This window comes from Mauremys reevesii, linkage group 25, assembly GCF_016161935.1.
Source record: "Mauremys reevesii isolate NIE-2019 linkage group 25, ASM1616193v1, whole genome shotgun sequence".
Lineage (NCBI taxonomy): Eukaryota > Metazoa > Chordata > Testudines > Geoemydidae > Mauremys > Mauremys reevesii.
In genome coordinates, this window is record NC_052647.1 from 6,274,162 (window position 1) to 6,290,609 (window position 16,448).

Below are 16,448 nucleotides of genomic sequence, written 5' to 3' on the forward strand. Positions count from 1 at the left end.
CTGAGACTGGGTCAGGTCACTTCCTCTCGTGCATTAGGTGTATTATGGTCGCAGCTATAGACCCCGACTGAGATGGGAGGCCCCATGCGCCGGGTGCTGCACAGACCCTGCCTGCACTCGGGGCCCTGCTGTGCCGGACGCGACACAGACAGCCCTTGCCCCGAAGAGCTAGACAAAGGAAGGCCCCTGGGGCAGATTTTTTTTTTTTAAATCAGTGGGAGTTAGACACCTCTCTACCTTTACAAAGCAGAGTCTTATCCCTGTTTTACAAATGGGGAAACTGAGGCACAGCAGTATTCCACAGAAGAATCAGAGAACTGAGGGCTGATCTCCAGAGCCCCAGCCCAGCACCTTAATCCCCAAACCGCCCTGCTGCTCTGTCTCTTTCCCCTTTGGATAACAGCGTCCTCCGTATCGGTGGCTCTCAACCTTTCCAGACCCCTGTGCCCCTTCCAGGAGTCGGATTTGTCTTGCGTACCCTGTCCCACTTCACTTAAAAACTGCCTGCTTACAAAATCACACATAAAAGCATCCCAGCCCCACTACTCCGGACAAATTGCTGAGTGCCTCATTTTCACCATAGCGTTATAAAATAAATCACTTGGAATATAAATATTGTTACACTTCAGTGTACAGTACATAGAGCAGTATAAACAAGTCATCGTCTGTATGAAATTGTAGTTTGTACTGACTTCGCTAGCGGTTTTTCTGTTGCCTGTTGTAAAAGTAGGCAAATATCTAGATGAGTGGACGTACCCCTTGGGAAGGCCTGTGCATCCATGGGTGCCAGGTTTCTATAACTTTTGCTGGTGCCCAGAACGGGTCCAAGTCCCGCCCCCTACACGGGAGCAAGGCCATGTCTCTGGGAGGGGCTAGGTGGACAGAGGTAAGGGGGCTGAGGCTGTGGCCACAGCTGGGCATGTGTGTGGGCAGGGGACTGGGCCTGGCTGGCAGTGGAGCCCCAAACATTGGTGGAGCTGGGCCCACGTTCCTGAATATTGATGGAGCATGGGCACCATGGGCCCATATAACTTGCCGCCTATGTGTGCATCCCCCCGGGGGTACATGTATCCCTGGCTGAGAACCACTGCTCTGTGAGACCCGGGAGGTGATTGAACTGGTCCTGCCTCAGCAGAGGGGCCAGCCCAGCCCTGCATGTCTGATTGCAGGAGAGCGGGGGTGCTGCTGGGGCCTGCGGGCCCCTGCGGCCGGGGCTGCTCGGCCGGGGGTGGGAACGCCATGGGGCCCTTTGCAGACAGCCCCCAGCTGGTCCCAGCCAGCAGCTCCTGGGTTGGAATTTGAGCAGCAGCCGGTCCGGGCTCCTGCCTGCAACCAGGGATTGGGGTTCATGGGCCCACAGAAAGCCTAGAGAGAGACTGACCAGCCATGGCTGCCAGCCACCAGCCCCCAGCGCTGGGGGGACTTGGCTGGCGCTTCCGGCCCCATCTGGGAAGCGGCTCCCACTGCCAGGACCCCATGTGCGTCAGGGGAAGGGGGACACCCCGGGGGCAGCAGATTCCAGAGGAAACCGCAGCTGAGCCTGCCTGAGAAACAAAGCCCAGACTGTGCAGAGCTAAATCAACCCAGCTGTGCAGGCTGCCTCTGGGGGGCTGCAGGCCAGGAAATGGTGGGGGGGCTTAGCCCCTGCCCCACCCCCGCAAGGCTCTGTCATCTTAACCCCTTGTGGCCCCAGGAGGCACCGTTCTCCTGAGGCCAGAGCCTCTGGTGGTTGTTTCTTAGAGTCCAGCTCCAGCACAGAGCAGAGCAGCCCAGCGGGGTGGGCTAAGGGGGGAGTGCCTTTGACATGCAGAGGAGTAGGCTGTTATCCTGCAGTGGGGCGATGTGACGGGCACTCGGTAAACAGATGGGGGGGGGTCAGTCACCCCTGGGCGAGCCTGGTGCATTGTGACAAGGGTGTGCGAGGGAAATCCTGCCCTTGGTGCCCCCTGCATGGCCCTGCCCCCCCCCCCCATGGTGCTCTCTGTGCCCCTAATGGCCCCATTGACCTTCCGAGGTCTGGGCAGGTGCAGCCGACTGAGCTGGGCTAACGATTCAGTCTGAGGATGCTGGATCCGGATGAGAGTTCGGCTCGTCCGCCGGTAGCCGGGCTGGCTGTGCCGGGTTGGGGTGTGTTCGTGCCAGTGCTGAGAGCGTTGTGTGCCCGTCACTCCAGTCGGTGGATCTGCCTGACACACGTGTGTGTGTGTGTGTGTGTGTGTGAGTCACTTTTCCACAGTCCATTCCCAGAGCAGCCCCCCACCCCGTCAGCCCAGCCCCTCCCTCCTTGGGATGTGCTCCTGCCCCAGAGTTTGGGCCCAGGCTGACGCCAGCCCGGATCCCTCCCTCCCTCCCGCCAGCAGCCGGGCTCTGCGGTGGCTCTGATCCAGCGCCCCAGGGCGAGCGCACGTCTGTCCGGCGTGGGGGAGGGCAGAGACGGGGACTGTCTGCACTTTGTCTGGGGCCGCGGCTGCGGGAGTCGGGCCCTTTCCATTGTGTCAGGGGGAGAATCACCCGTTTGTCCTGAGACCATTTCTCAGCACCAGCCTCTGTTCCTCCAGCGTCCCGGGGGGGCAGCTCTGATTTCACCCCCCAGACTGACCTCAGGGGCGGAACGTCCTTGGGGCTGGGATGGTACCAATGAGGCTGTGTCGGGGACGGGGGGTGTCTGACAGTCCGTGCAGGTTAGGGGAAGGGCACATCCCTCCCTTACACCATTTCACAGCAGGGTTACTCCAGATTTACACCCCCACATGGGATAGGGGAACTAAGAGCTTCTGTCCAGGTGGTGGTAACTGGGCCTGGTTTGCAATGGGGTGACTCCTGGGTGCAGTGAGAGGAGACTCTGCCCCCCCCAATCCCCCAGGCTGATGGTGCCAAGTGACCTGGGTCCCTTGGGGGTGAACGGTCTGGTCTGGGTGCTGCTCCCCCCACCTGTGCCTCCCTGGCACCCCAGGAGTTAGCGTGGCCTCTCCTGTACCCAGGCTGTGGGTCAGATCCCTCCCTGGGGTGACTCTGCGCAGACCTGCAGCCAGATCTGGGCACCTCTCCTGGCCTCTGGGTCTCTGCCCCTCACCCTGTTCCTCTGTCGTTCACCTGCCCAGCCCCCTCTGCTCGGCATGGGCCCAATCCTGCCCCCCAGCCCACTCCCAAACTTTCCATGCTCAGATCCCCCGCCCTAAACAGCCAGGGGTGTCTCTGCTGTGGCTGCTGAGGGGCAGGATTGGGGCTGTTTGGGGGGGCAGAGGGAGGGGCCCTGGCCTCTTTTTAAGGCCTCCTGACACCCCCCCCACACATACACACACTTAATGTTCCTTTTCATCCCTTCTGCCCCCTGGGAAAATGTTCTTGGCCATTGGGAGGCAGCTGCTGGCCAAGGCCTGGAGGGGCCGGATGGGACACAGGGACAGTTATTCTGTGCGCCTGCCTCCAGCTGAGACATGAGCCTGAGACGTTCCGGGGGGGGGGGGGCACATGGGTCATCACCCGCCTCCCCGCAATGGGGCCTTAAAATGTCAGGGGAGCCGGGGTGTGTCTGTGGTGGTGGCAGACCTGGAAGGGGGGCGCTGGATCGTACCTGGGAGCACAGGAGATGGGATGAGTCCCCATTGGGTTGGGGGGGCGCATGCCAGATCCAGGGTAGCTGTACTGGATCCAGGGAACTAGTTGGGGGTGGGGCTTGTCAGACCCAGGAGGGGGCAGTTCAGACCTAAAGAGCAGGGGAGACAGGCTGGACCCAGGGGGTAGGTGGGAGTCTGGAGGTCTGGGGGGCCATGTGGGACCCAGAGAGCACGGGGCCAGTTTGGGGGTTCAGGTGGGAATCCAGGGTCAAGGGGGGCAGGTTGGATGCAGGAGTCGAGGGGGGCCAGGTGGGAATCCAGGGGTTGGGGGAGTTTGGGTCTCTCGAGTGCCTGCGTCAGCTCTTGGCCGAGGTTGTTCCATGATTCATGTGGTGGGAGGGGACGGCGCTCACTGGTAGTGGTCACTGCCCAGCCGTTGCCGTCTGAGGGGGCAGCCTGGGTGGGGGCGCGATACCCCGGCTACTGCCGGCTACACAGGACCCCAGGGGCAGCAGCAGCAGCAAGCCCTGGTTAAAGTGCTGGAGTGTTATTATTGCAGTCCTGGGCTGACCCAGCAGGGGGCGCTGTGGGGAGCAGGGCAGGAGAAAATACTGATTCCCTGCTAAGAGGGTTGCACTGAGGCTGGTGGCAGGGGGTTGCTTGGGGGATTCTGGCCATGTCCCAGGGGGGTAGAGGGGGCAGGGCCCCACTAACGCTTATCTCTGGGCTGAGTCACGGCAGCTCGTCGCTGGCGGGAGGGTTTGAAGGATTCTCCCTCCATTCCAGCCTGGCTGGTATTTGAGCAGCAGGGAGGGTCCTGGGGGCTCCTTGTCCCTGCATCTGATGCTGCAGCAGGCTGCCGGTGTGTGAGAACGTACGTGTCTGTACCTCTGTGCCCGTGCATGAGTGTGCGGCACACGTGTGTGCCTGTGCGTGGGTGTGGGCGCATGGGTATGTACATCTATACTTGTTCACAGACATGAGCACACATCTGCACGTTTGTGTGCCTGGCTGTATTTTAAAGAATCCTTATTGAGGTTGCAGGAACAAACCATCCCGATGTGTAGGAAGAAATGTAAATATGGCAGGCGATCAGCTTGGCTTAACAGTGAAATCCTTGCTCGTCTTAAACACAAAAAAACCACTTACAAGAAGTGGAAGATTGGACAAATAACCAGGGAGGAGTATAAAAGTATTGCTCAGGCATGCAGGAGTGAAATTAGGAAGGCCAAATCACACTTGGAGTTGCAGCTAGCCGGAGATGTTAGGAGTAACAAGAAGGGTTTTTTCAGGTATGTTAGCAACAAGAAGAAAGTCAAGGAAAGTGTGGGCCCCTTGCTGAATGAGGGAGGGAACCTAGTGACAGAGGATGTGGAGAAAGCTAGTGTACTTAATGCTTTTTTTGCCTCTGTCTTCACAGACAAGGTCAGCTCCCAGACAGCTGCACTCTGCAGCACGGTATGGGGAGGAGGTGACCAGCTGTCTGTGGAGAAAGAAGTAGTTCGGGACTATTTAGAATAGCTGGATGAGCACAAGTCCATGGGGCCGGGAGGGTGCTAAAGGAGTTGGCCGATGAGATTGCAGAGCCATTGGCCATTATCTTTGAAAAATCATGGCGATCGGGGGAGGTCCCGGATGACTGGAAAAAGGCTAATGTAGTGCCCATCTTTAAAAAAGGGAAGAAGGACGATCCAGGGAACTACAGGCCAGTCAGTCTCACCTCAGTCCCTGGAAAAATCATGGAACGGGTCCTCAAGGAATCAATTCTGAACCACTTAAAGGAGGGGAAAGTGATCAGGAACAGTCAGCATGGATTCACCAAGGGCAAGTCGTGCCTGACTAACCTAATTGCCTTCTATGACAAGATAACCGGCTCTGTGGATGAGGGGAAAGCAGTGGATGTGCTATTTCTGGACTTTAGCAAAGCTTTTGATATAGTCTCCCACAGTATTCTTGCCAGCAAGTTAAAGAAGTATGGGCTGGATGAATGGACGGTAAGGTGGATAGAAAACTGGCTAGATGGTCAGGCTCAACGGGTAGTGATCAATGGTTCCATGTCTAGTTGGCAGCCGGTATCAAGTGGAGTGCCCCAAGGGTCGGTGCTGGGGCCGGTTTTGTTTAATATCTTCATTAACGATCTGGAGGATGGTGTGGACTGCACCCTCAGCAAGTTTGCAGATGACACTAAACTGGGAGGAGTGGTTGATACGCTGGAGGGTAGGGATAGGATACAGAGGGACCTAGACAAATTAGAGGATTGGGCCAAAAGAAATATGATGAGGTTCAACAAGGACAAGTGCAGAGTCCTGCACTTAGGACGGAAGAATCCCATGCACTGCTACAGACTAGGGACTGAATGGCTGGGCAGCAGTTCTGCAGAAAAGGACCTAGGGGTTACGGTGGACGAAAAGCTGAATATGAGTCAACAGTGTGCCCTTGTTGCCAAGAAGGCTAATAGCATTTTGGGTTGTATAAGTAGGGGCATTTCCAGCAGATCGAGGGATGTGATCATTCCCCTCTACTCAGCACTGGTGAGGCCTCATTTGGAGTACTGTGTCCAGTTTTGGGCCCCACTCCACAAGAAGGATGTGGATAAATTGGAGAGAGTTCAGCGGAGGGCAACAAAAATGATTAGGGGGCTGGAGCACATGACTTACAAGCAGGGGCGGCTCTAGAAATCAGGCTGCCCCAAGCAGCGCGGTGTGCTGCGCCGCCCTTCCCCGGTCCCGCGGCGGGGCCCCTCTTCCCGCGGCTCCGGTGAGGGAGCCGCGGGACCACGGCACCCGCCGCAGTCATGCCTGCGGCAGCTCCGCTTGTCCCGGGCTCCGGTTGACCTGCCGCAGTCATGCCTGCGGGAGCTCAACCGGAGCCGTGGGAAGAGGGGACCCGCCGCAGTCATGCCTGCGGCAGGTCCGCTCGTCCCGGGCTCCGGTGGACCTCCCGCAGGCATGACTGCGGCAGGTCAACCGGAGCCAAATGCCGCCCCCCCGGGAAAGGGCCGCCCCACGCGCCTGCTTGGCGCGCTGCGGTCTAGAGCCGCCCCTGCTTACGAGGAGAGGCTGAGGGAACTGGGATTGTTTAGCCTGCAGAAGAGAAGAATGAGGGGGGATTTGATAGCTGCTTTCAACTACCTGAAAGGGGGTTCCAAAGAGGGTGGATCTAGACTGTTCTCAGTGGTAAAAGATGACAGAACAAGGAGTAATGGTCTCAAGTTGCAGAGGGGGAGGTTTAGGTTGGACATTAGGAAAAACTTTTTCACTAGTAGGGTGGTGAAGCACTGGAATGGGTTACCTAGGGAGGTGGTGGAATCTCCTTCCTTAGAGGTTTTTAAGGTCAGGCTTGACAAAGCCCTGGCTGGGATGATTTAGTTGGATTTGGTCCTGCTTTGAGCAGGGGGTTGGACTAGATGGCCTCCTGAGCTCCCTTCCAACCCTGAGATTCTATGATTCTATGCCGGAGTGTGTGTGCATGTGAACACTAGTGTGTGTGGTGCATGTGCCTGGCGTGTGGGTAATTATCCTGGTCAGGCACTATGGGGACTCGGTGGACAGTTGAGGGACCAGACCCCGCCCAGCATTGACCCTGGGGCTGTGGCCTTGGTGTGGGGCTGTGGTGCCCCCTAGTGGCTGAGGTTGTGCAGTGCCGCTCTGTGAACACAGGTTCGATCGGGGCGGGGGAAGGTGTTGGGGGCTGGACTGGCCTTGGGGCTCAGGTCCCCTGTGCTCCAGTCTAGCCCACGATGGTGGAGACTAAAAATTGCTGACAGGCATCGTATGAAATGAGTTTGGCCCTGCTTCCAAGCTGGGCATCAGGACTCTTGGGTTCTGTCCCAGCTCTGGGATTAGGGCAGTGGGGTCTAGAGGTTAGAGCAGGCAGTGGGAGCCAGGACTCCTGGGCTCTATCCCCAGCTCAAAGGGGAGGGGAGTGGGGTCTAGTGGTTAGGGCAGGGGTAGGCGTCAGGACTCCTGGGTTCTATTCCTAGCTCTGCCCCTGCACCATTGCCCGTCTCAGAAGAAAGGCTTCCAAGCGGCAAAGCTCTTCGCCCCGGGTGGGGTGGGGGGTGTCCCAGCAAGTCTGGGGCTGCCTGGGAACAGGCCCTGCTGCTGCCCCTGTTATAAAGAGCCCGAATAGCCAACACGTCCCCTCTCCGGGCAGGACGACGGCTCGTGTTTTAATAGGGAGAGGACGTCACCCTCAGGGCCGACTGCCCTGGGACGTGGCAGCTTCTCCATCACGTGGAGTCGCACAGACGGGCTGTCCCCTCTCAAGCTCTGCGCTAGCTCCATCCCCAGCTACGGGCTGGATGCAGGAATCCCTGGGTCGTTCTCTGGCCCGTGCAGTGCGAGAGGCCGGATCAGCCTGCTCCCGTCCTGGCCTTAGACTCTCTGAATTAATGGCTCGGCCTTCGCTCCCAGGGGACCTGTGATGCTGTCACCTCCCCAGCTCCCTCGTCCTCCATGGAGTTTCCCCAGGGGAGATCGGCCGGAGCTGAATTTCAAAGCCGCGCCCCCTTTCTAGCTCCCCTCCTAGGAAAGCACAATGGGGTTCCACAGCCCGCTGTGCCTCCCCTTTGCACAGCACCTCGGGCACTCGGCCCCGGGTCCTTTAGCATCTGGTTCTTCGCACCCGCGTGTGGTTAATGACTCAGAGCAACAGGCTCTAAATAAACACCAGCAGGAGGGGGTGGATCTGGGGCAACACCTGAGTGAAAAGCAGATCAACAGCAGCCTGTGTTGTGTCCCATCCCCCCCTCGGTGCTTCCCCTTTCCAAGTGGGTTCGGCCATTGCATGGACGCACTGGGTAACCTTGAGTAAGTCATTACCCCTCACTGTGCCTCAGTTTCCCCATCCTCCCTGACAATGGGGCTCCTGGTCTTTGTTGCTCATACACACAATAAAAGACTCAGTTGCCCTGGCCAAAAGTCCAATTCCCAACTGGAATCAGTTAAAAATATGACCAGGGATCCCAGCTGGGGCTGATTTCCCAGCGCACCAGGTTTCTGCATTTTTAATTCCACCATCATCAGGGCCCTGACTGGCCATTGGCCCGGGATTGGCAGGACTGGGGCGGCTGGGGGTGTGTGCAGCTGAGTGGCGGTTACCATCTGCCCATGGGGCCTCACCCTGTCTCTGCCTTCCAGGGCTCTGCATCACCCTGTGCCTGTGGGGCACCGTGGCCCAGAATCATGGCGGACAAGGTGAGACTGACTCCTCCTGGCTAACCTTCCCCAGCGCTCCCGGCTGCCCGGGTCTCCGGCCTCCGCCCCCTCCGGCCCCTTTCCCTGGTGGGAGGAGAGCAGAGTCAGGGGTCTGGGGAGCCGGGAGCAGCCCCTTGGCGTGGGCGTCTTTGGGTGGCTTTATAGAGCGCGGTGGGTGCGTGCAGGGGAGAGGAGAAGGCCCCTGTGTAGCCCTCCCCTTCCCTTCCCAGCCCCGTGGCCAGCAGGGAATAGACCCTGGGGCCCAGGGCTCTACACTGGGGGCTGGAGTGAGGGGCAGGTTCCCTTTGTAGCCAAGGACCATGTTACTGACCAGCCCGAATCAAACCCCTGATGGCTCAGACGTTAGAAGTGGCATTTGTAGGTGCCCTCCCCCGCCCTAAAATCAGGCTGAACTGAAACCTGGGACCCACGTGCCCAGTTGGGGGGTGTTTGGGATCAGGACACTGCTGAGAATCCCAAGATGGGATTCAGGCAAATTCCCATTGACCCACTGGAGTCCCCCAGTGCTGCACCCACCCTGCTCCGTCTGCTCCCACCCCAAGCCCTGCAGCCGGCTGAGCTGCGCTGGGATCCTTCCCCTCACGCTGGTCAGAGGGACGGATCCCAGTGGCGCCACAAACACCGGGCAGCTAAAGGATCCAGGAGACCCATGGGCAGGTCACAATCTGGGTCATGGGAGGCAGCTCAGGATCCAAACTAGCCTCGCACCCGATTCCGCTCGCAGTCAATCCAGAGCAGAGCCGGGCAGGAATTTCCCAGGGAATCATTTTTTGCCAGAAAATGCCGATTCGGTTCAGATGAGTGTTTGGTTTTACTGGAAAAATTGCACAGGGGAGGGGGGAGATGAAATAATTTTCAAAATGAACAATTCCCGTGTTCTGGTTTGAAACAAGGTTTGGGTTTGAAACCGACGCTAACGAGAGTAATGACGAGAGCAACAAAAAGGAGAAAAATTGGGGGAAATCGAAAACGTTTCACTTGAAGTGACACCCGGCTCCGGGGGCTCTGCCTGTCTGTGCCGGGGGCACCCCGGGGAGCCAAGGGCTCCTGTGCAGCCGAGGGCAGCTTGTGGCAGGCGGTGGATGGCTTCGGAGCTGTTTGCCAGGCGCCCAGGGACGAAAATCAGCGAATGGGGCGTGTGAAAGGAGTCGATCCCCCTGTGTGGGGGGGGCGGGGAGCCGCTCTGCACTGGCTGACCCTGCCCAGCTGTTCCCGCCCCTGCAGGTACCACTGGAGACTGCAACAACCATATGCTGTGCCCAGCAAACGCCAAGTGTGTGAACAGCACCCACTGCACCTGCCTGGATGGATACCAGCCAAGGGGGAATCGCTTCTTCACCGACACAACGGAGCCCTGTGATGGTAACGGGGCTCCCACGTTGTCCTGGGGGGGCTGGGACAGAGCAGGGCATTAAGGGCCGGAGCAGCCAACTCCACTGACTCCAGGGCCTGTTGGGGGTGCTCAGCCCGGCTGGGGAATGAGGGGGGGCAGCAGCTCGGGTGAGGGCCGCCCTCCTGGGGATTGAACCGGGGCCTCCAGAGTGAGCAGCAGGAGCCGGGAGTGTTGGGCTCTGTGAATTGGGCACAGGGTGGGGGGGCCCATCACAGTGAACCATCTGAATCCCAGCCTGGGCCCTAATCAGCCCCTGGGTGTGCAGGGGCAGAGGGGCCCCACGGGAACAGAATGGGGCAGCCCTGGCTGCAGGGGTGGCTCTAGGCATTTTGCCACCCCAAGCACGGCAGGCAGGCTGTCTTTGGCGGCTTGCCTGCGGGAGGTCCCCAGTCCCGCGGATTCGGCAGCCGCCGAAGGCAAGTGCCTGCCGCCCTTCCGGCGACTGGCAGAGGGCCCCCTGTGACTTGCTGCCCCAGACACGCGCTTGGCATGCTGGTGCCTGGAGCCGCCCCTGTCTGGCTGTACTCCCCCTCCCCAGCCTGCAGGGATCCAAGGAGGGAGGGGGGCAGAGGAGAGGCAACTTGTCACACCCCCCCCCAACACACAGGGAGCCTGAACCCCAAGGGGGACATCTCCCCACCCTCCCTTCACATAGAGGATCTGGGTGTTTGTGGGGCTGGGACAGGAGGCTCGGGGGGCTGTTTCCAACGCTCCAGCAGCAGAAATGGGTAACTGAGAATCAGGCCCTTAATCGCTAACCGCTCAGGGGCCCGGTCACCTGGGTCCTGTCACCCAGCTCAGTGTGGGGGGCTGGGGAGTGATATGGGGAACGTCTCCCTGCCAGGACTGTACAGAGCGTCTGTCATAGGTCTCACCCCCACTTGGAGCTGTTGGATTCCAATGTGGGGACCTGCCTTGGTTTCCCTCTAAACTAAAAATCCTAGTTTAGATCTGGTAAAGCTGCCACCAGTCAGATTTAAGTGTCTGACACACTGCCTGTTCCCCCAACTTTCTCTGGGGAACACAGATTCAATGTACCTGAATCTCTACACACAGGGAAGCAGCCCACTTCCCCCCTCCCTCTCTCCTAGCCACTCTGGAGAGATATACACCGAGTCAAATCCTTGACTCAACACAAAGAGGGACTTACCTCCCCCTCCCCTTCCCTAGTCCTGGAAAGAGATACCTGATTCAAACTGCTTGCATCAAACCCAGGAGGATCTCTCTCTTCCCCCCTCCTCTTCCCCTGAATTTCCACAAGAGAAGGAATTAACCAAGTCCAAAGAAAAGGAAAGAATTTATTAAAGAATAAAAAGAAAAAGTCACTGTCTCTGTAACCAAATTGGAACAATACAGGGTCTAAACTTATCAATCTCTGGAGAGAATTCCCCCTCCCCCTTTCTCAGTAAAAGCAATATCAGTACAGACTTAAAGAAATTCTATAGCAAAACACAGAATTGCAAATACAGAAATAAAAGTATAAGAATACTAGTTCCTTGCTAATACTCACTAGCTTGAATAGAAGAATTTGTTGCAGAAACCTGGGAGGACTTGATTAAGATGTCTGGACTCTCTTAATACCCAAGAGAGACTCTCTAAGAAAACAAAAGAACAGGAAAAAAAACTTCCCTCCACACGGATTTGAAAATAATCTTGTCCCTCATTGGTCCTCTGGTCAGGTGTCCACAGGTGCTGCTTGTTAACCCTTTATAGGTAGACAAAAACCTTAACCCTTAACTAACTGTTTATGACAGCTTCCCCTCTTGCATTACAGATATTAACGAGTGTCTGGGGCCGAGCCCTCCAGACTGCGGACGCAACAGACACTGCACCAACACGCCTGGGAGTTACTACTGCACCTGCAGGGATGGCTACGAGCCCAGCTCTGGGAAAGCCAACTTCACACACGCAAGTGAGAACAGCTGCCGGGGTGAGCTCTCCCCTGCCCCCACCTGCTGAGACCTCCCTCTCCCCTGTACACACAAAAGCTCGTTCCAGGCCTGGCGCTGCACCCGGGCTGCTGCCGGCTTTGGCAGCGGCCCGAGGGCTCAGCGAGGCTGTGATGAGACGTGACCCTCACCTGCTCCCCCAGAGCCTGGGGCCAGGCTCACCTCTGTGCCTGGTGCTTGACCAGGGAATAAACCCTCGGGGTTAGAAACAGACCCACGGAGCAAACTCCTTGTGCTGCAGAGATGCGCTGAAGGGAGGGGAGGGGACCCTCACTGGCCCCCACACGCAGCATCTGGGCTGCTAGTGCCCCGCTGAGCCTGGGAAGGGGCAAAGGTAAAGGTAATAACTGGAGATATGCCAATCTCCTAGAACTAGAAGGGACCTTGAAAGGTCATGGAGTCCAGCCCCCTGCCTTCACTAGCAGGACCAATTTTTGCCCCAGATCCCTAAGTGGCCTCCTCAAGGATTGAACTCACAACCCTGGGTTTAGCAGGCCAATGCTCAAACCACTGAGCTATTCCCTCCCTGGGAATGGCTCTGGGAATTGGGCTAAAGCGTTCTTGACTTCGCCCCCTGGTCCCCTATTGCTTGAGCTTCCGCTGGGGGCAGGCAGCCATGCTCTGCTCTGGCCTCTAGGGGGCGCAGCTGCTAGTTCGAGGGACCCTCCCACTGCCCCAAGCTCCCTGTGTGGGCAGCGCTGGGAGGGGCATGTGCTGTGACTGGCATTGCCAGCCCAGCCCCAGGCTGCCCTGAGGCCCCCCGAGTTCCCGCAGTCTGGGGCGGGGACGTGGGGTTGGTCGTCGGCTCCGTGTGCTGTCCCGGCTCTGGGCGGGTCGCCGGCCCGGCAGACCTCCAGCGAAGTGCCCAGACAGCCCAGAGTCGGGGCAGTGGCCAAGGCGCTCGGCCAGGTTTATCGCCAATGCAGCCCGGTGCCAGCGCCCAGAGATGCCACAGGGACACGGCCACACGTCTGCCTCTGCCAATGGACCCCGACAGTTACAGACTGAGACAAACCATCCGGGATAAACAACCTACGTCCCAGCTTGTGTGTCTCACAACATGCTTGTTACCCGCCTTGTGCCTTTCTCCTGCTGCTTCAGACAAAACATTCCCCACCCCTCAAACCATCTGATCCTGCGCCAGGCAGGGGAATCTGGTGCTGGGATGTGGTTACACAATCACTGTGTTGTAGCAATGACGGCAATACCGGTGCCGAGTTCGTGCACCGGACGGTGAACTTGCCGGCAACCCTCTGCTTTGTGACAGGGTGTGACTGGTGCCTGGGTGGGGCCACACTGAGGTTGCTCCATCAGGGCGAACTGCAGAGTGGGGCCGACAATCCCCCAAACTGCTGGTTATTTCTGATACTTAGATTCACTGAGCCAGCAACAAAGCAGCGGCTCCGATACCGGCTGCTTCCCCAGAGCCAGAAACAGCTCCCGGCTCCTTTTCTAGTGTGGCTTCAAAGGCAGAATTTGGGTCATTTAGCCTGCAAGGTGCTTAACCCTTTCTGGCTCAGTGTCCCACAGGGCCGCACTTTGCTCAGAGCGTCACTTCTGCTGACTTTGGTTCTGGCCTTGTACCAGGCCCCTGCTCCAGGGTCTCTCTGCTCCAGCTCCATGTCGCTCCCCCAGGGCTGCGCTGTGAGGGGGATGTGCTGGGACTGGCATTGCCAGCCCAGCCCCAGGCTTCCCTCAGACACCCTGGCTCCCAGCGGCTTGGCACAGGGACACACGGGCTGGGCAGCTCCGTGTCGCTCCCCCAGGGCAGGGAGTTTGCCCAGGGCACAGACCGAGAGGTCTCTCTGGGCTTGCAGTGCAGTGGATTCCGAGACCCCTTTGCGCTGGTGAAGCTGGCGCATGCACCAATGCCAGTCCCCTGGCAGGGGATACCCACATGCTGGTGTCTCCACCGGGGGACGCTGGAAGCTGCCAGCTGCTAAATCGCTTTGTGCTGCTCCCTGTCTGTGCTCCCTGAGCCCCCCGAGTCAGCAAAGCACATGCTTAGCTCCAGCCCTGCCCAGCGACGCACTTAACTCGGCTCCAGTGGGTCTTAAGTGTATGGCTGAGCTCGTGACGACAATCCCAGGCATTAAAAAAAATCATATTCACTTAGAAAATCACGAGTTTTAGAAAGACCAGTGAGCAAGGGGCAGTGTGTGGAGAGAATTGAATTGAAAAGGGGCAAATTCAAAGCAGATACAAGGAAATACTCCTCCTCCCGGGGCAGCAGTAGCCTCTGGAACTCACTGCTACCGCAGCCAGGGGGCTGTGAACATGTTGAGTTTTAAAGAGGGACTGGCTGATTCTATGGGGAGCGACAATGCCTGGAGCTGTGCTAGTTAATGGACAATAATCCTGAGAGGGAGAGAAGCTCCCACTTCAAGGCTTAAGCCAACCTCTGACTATTAGAGACCAGGAGGAGACCTTCATGGGGGCAGATTATCCTCCTGCTGCTGTGGGACTCTTACACTTTCCTCTTTGGCACCCGTCGCAGATGGGATACCGGGGTAGATGGGCCTTGGGGCTGACCCAGGCTGGCAATGCCTGTTTGTTCCTCTGTGACTGGAACCTGAGGGGGATTTCTGCCAAGTCCCAGCGTTCCCACCCCTTGGGCAACTCAGCTTCAGACATGGACTCCTAAATCTCCCCAAATCTTGGCCCCTTTGGGGTTTGGCCCATAGAGGCCACAGTGGCTGTTCTGGGGTCTGAAGGTCCCCTTCCCTCTGTTACGGTCACAGCACACGCACATAGTTAGAAACAAAGTGTCACATCCTCTTGCTGGCAGGCTGCAGCTCAACACAGGGTTATTCTTAGCAGGGGCGGCTCTAGGCACCAGCAAAACAAGCTGGTGCCTAGGGCGGCAAAATCTCGGGGGCGTCCCCTGCTGCCGGGGGGGGGGGCAGCAGGCTGGGCCGGCGGACCTGCCGCAGTCATGCCTGCGGGAGGTCCACCGGAGCCCCGGGACAACTGGACCTGCCGCAGGCATGACTGCGGAGGGGGCTCTCGTCCCGCAGCTCGGCTGGACCTCCCGCAGGCATGACTGCGGCAGCTCAAGCGGAGCCGCCGGACCCGCGAGCCGTCCGCAGCCGCGGGAGGTCCAGCCGAGCCACGCAGGACCAGCGGTCCCTCTGCAGTCATGCCCGCGGGAGGTCCGCTGCTCCCGCAGCTCCGGGGCGCCTCCCGCGCATGACTGCTTGGGGTGGCCAAAAAGCTAGAGCCGCCCCTGATTCTTAGAATCCAGAACCCTAGCACACGAGGACCCCAAACAGAGAGAGACAAAGCAGGCTGCTCCTGAAGGCAGACGGGCACAACTAACCCACTTTGCTCTAGGCTGGCTCTTTGGCAGACACACTGCTGAAAACCCAGATCACCAGTGTTTGTCACCCGAACCCCCTAGCAGGTCCAGGAAAGCCCTGTGCAGATGTAAAGTGAGAGCTTGTGATGCTAACACCATAGTATCGAGTGGTTGTTCCACTGCCAGAGCAGGGCTGGCTCCAGGTTGTCTGCCGCCCCAAGCGGCACCAAAAAAAAAAAAGCTGCAGAGAGGGACCTGCCGCAGAATTGCCGCCGAAGACCCCGACGTGCTGTCCCAATAGCGGCCGAAGGGCCGCCCCTTGGTATTGGCCGCCCCAAGCACCTGCTTCTTTAGGTGGTGCCTGGAGCCGGCCCTGTGCCAGAGCAGCCTAGTGTGGCCTGAGCGTAGCAGAGAATCAGGCCTGTGATTGTTAAGCTCCCAGGGGCTCTGTCGCCTGGGTCCCATCACCCAGCTCAGTACAGGTGGGTGATACAGGAACGTCTCCCTGCCAGGACTGTACAGAGCTTTCCCTCTTGTGTTGCATTATTGATGAGTGTCAGGGCCCGAGCCCGGCAGACTGCGGACCCCACGCAAACTGCACCAACGTGCCTGGGACTTACAACTGCACCTGCATCAATGGCTACGAGCCCAGCTCTGGGAAAGCCAAGTTCACACACACGAGTGAGAACAGCTGCCGGGGTGAGCTCTCCCCTGCCCACACCTGCTGAGACCCCCACCCCATGTGCCCATTCCCAGCAAGGGGCTGCACCAGGGCTGCTGCCGGCTTTGGCAGTGGCCCGAGGCCTCAGCGAGGCTGTGATGAGACCTGACCCTCGCCCAGGCTCTCTCAGAGGTCCAGAGAGGCGCAGGCCACTTCCAGCTGTTGAGGCTCCCAGCCATAATAAACGTACAAAATGACGACACATGAAAACAAAATAAGGCACCAAAAAAAGAGTGAGACATAATTTGAATATTGTTTTATTTAACAAATCCTGTTCTAGCCTTTTTCTGTGCAAATGCACTAATTACTGA

General features: G+C 58.3%; 2 protein-coding genes across 9 annotated transcripts in view; one reads left to right on the forward strand and one right to left on the reverse strand.

Annotated features, from left to right (window-relative positions):
• LOC120391382 (adhesion G protein-coupled receptor E5-like) overlaps positions 1-16,448 on the reverse strand; it is a 1,047,477-nt gene that overhangs the window by 257,472 nt on the left and 773,557 nt on the right. The gene's annotated exons all lie outside the window — the stretch shown is intronic.
• The window catches only part of LOC120391373 (adhesion G protein-coupled receptor E3-like), a 125,953-nt gene that overhangs the window by 6,462 nt on the left and 103,043 nt on the right, over positions 1-16,448 (forward strand). For 6 of the 7 annotated variants that reach the window (XM_039514990.1, XM_039514989.1, XM_039514991.1 and 3 more), the window contains exons 2-4: positions 8,699-8,755; positions 10,001-10,138; positions 11,944-12,099. In XM_039514990.1, the coding sequence (XP_039370924.1) occupies positions 8,699-8,755; positions 10,001-10,138; positions 11,944-12,099 (351 nt within the window). The remainder of the gene's footprint in view (positions 1-8,698; positions 8,756-10,000; positions 10,139-11,943; positions 12,100-16,448) is intronic. The other variant, XM_039514993.1, reaches the window with a different exon arrangement.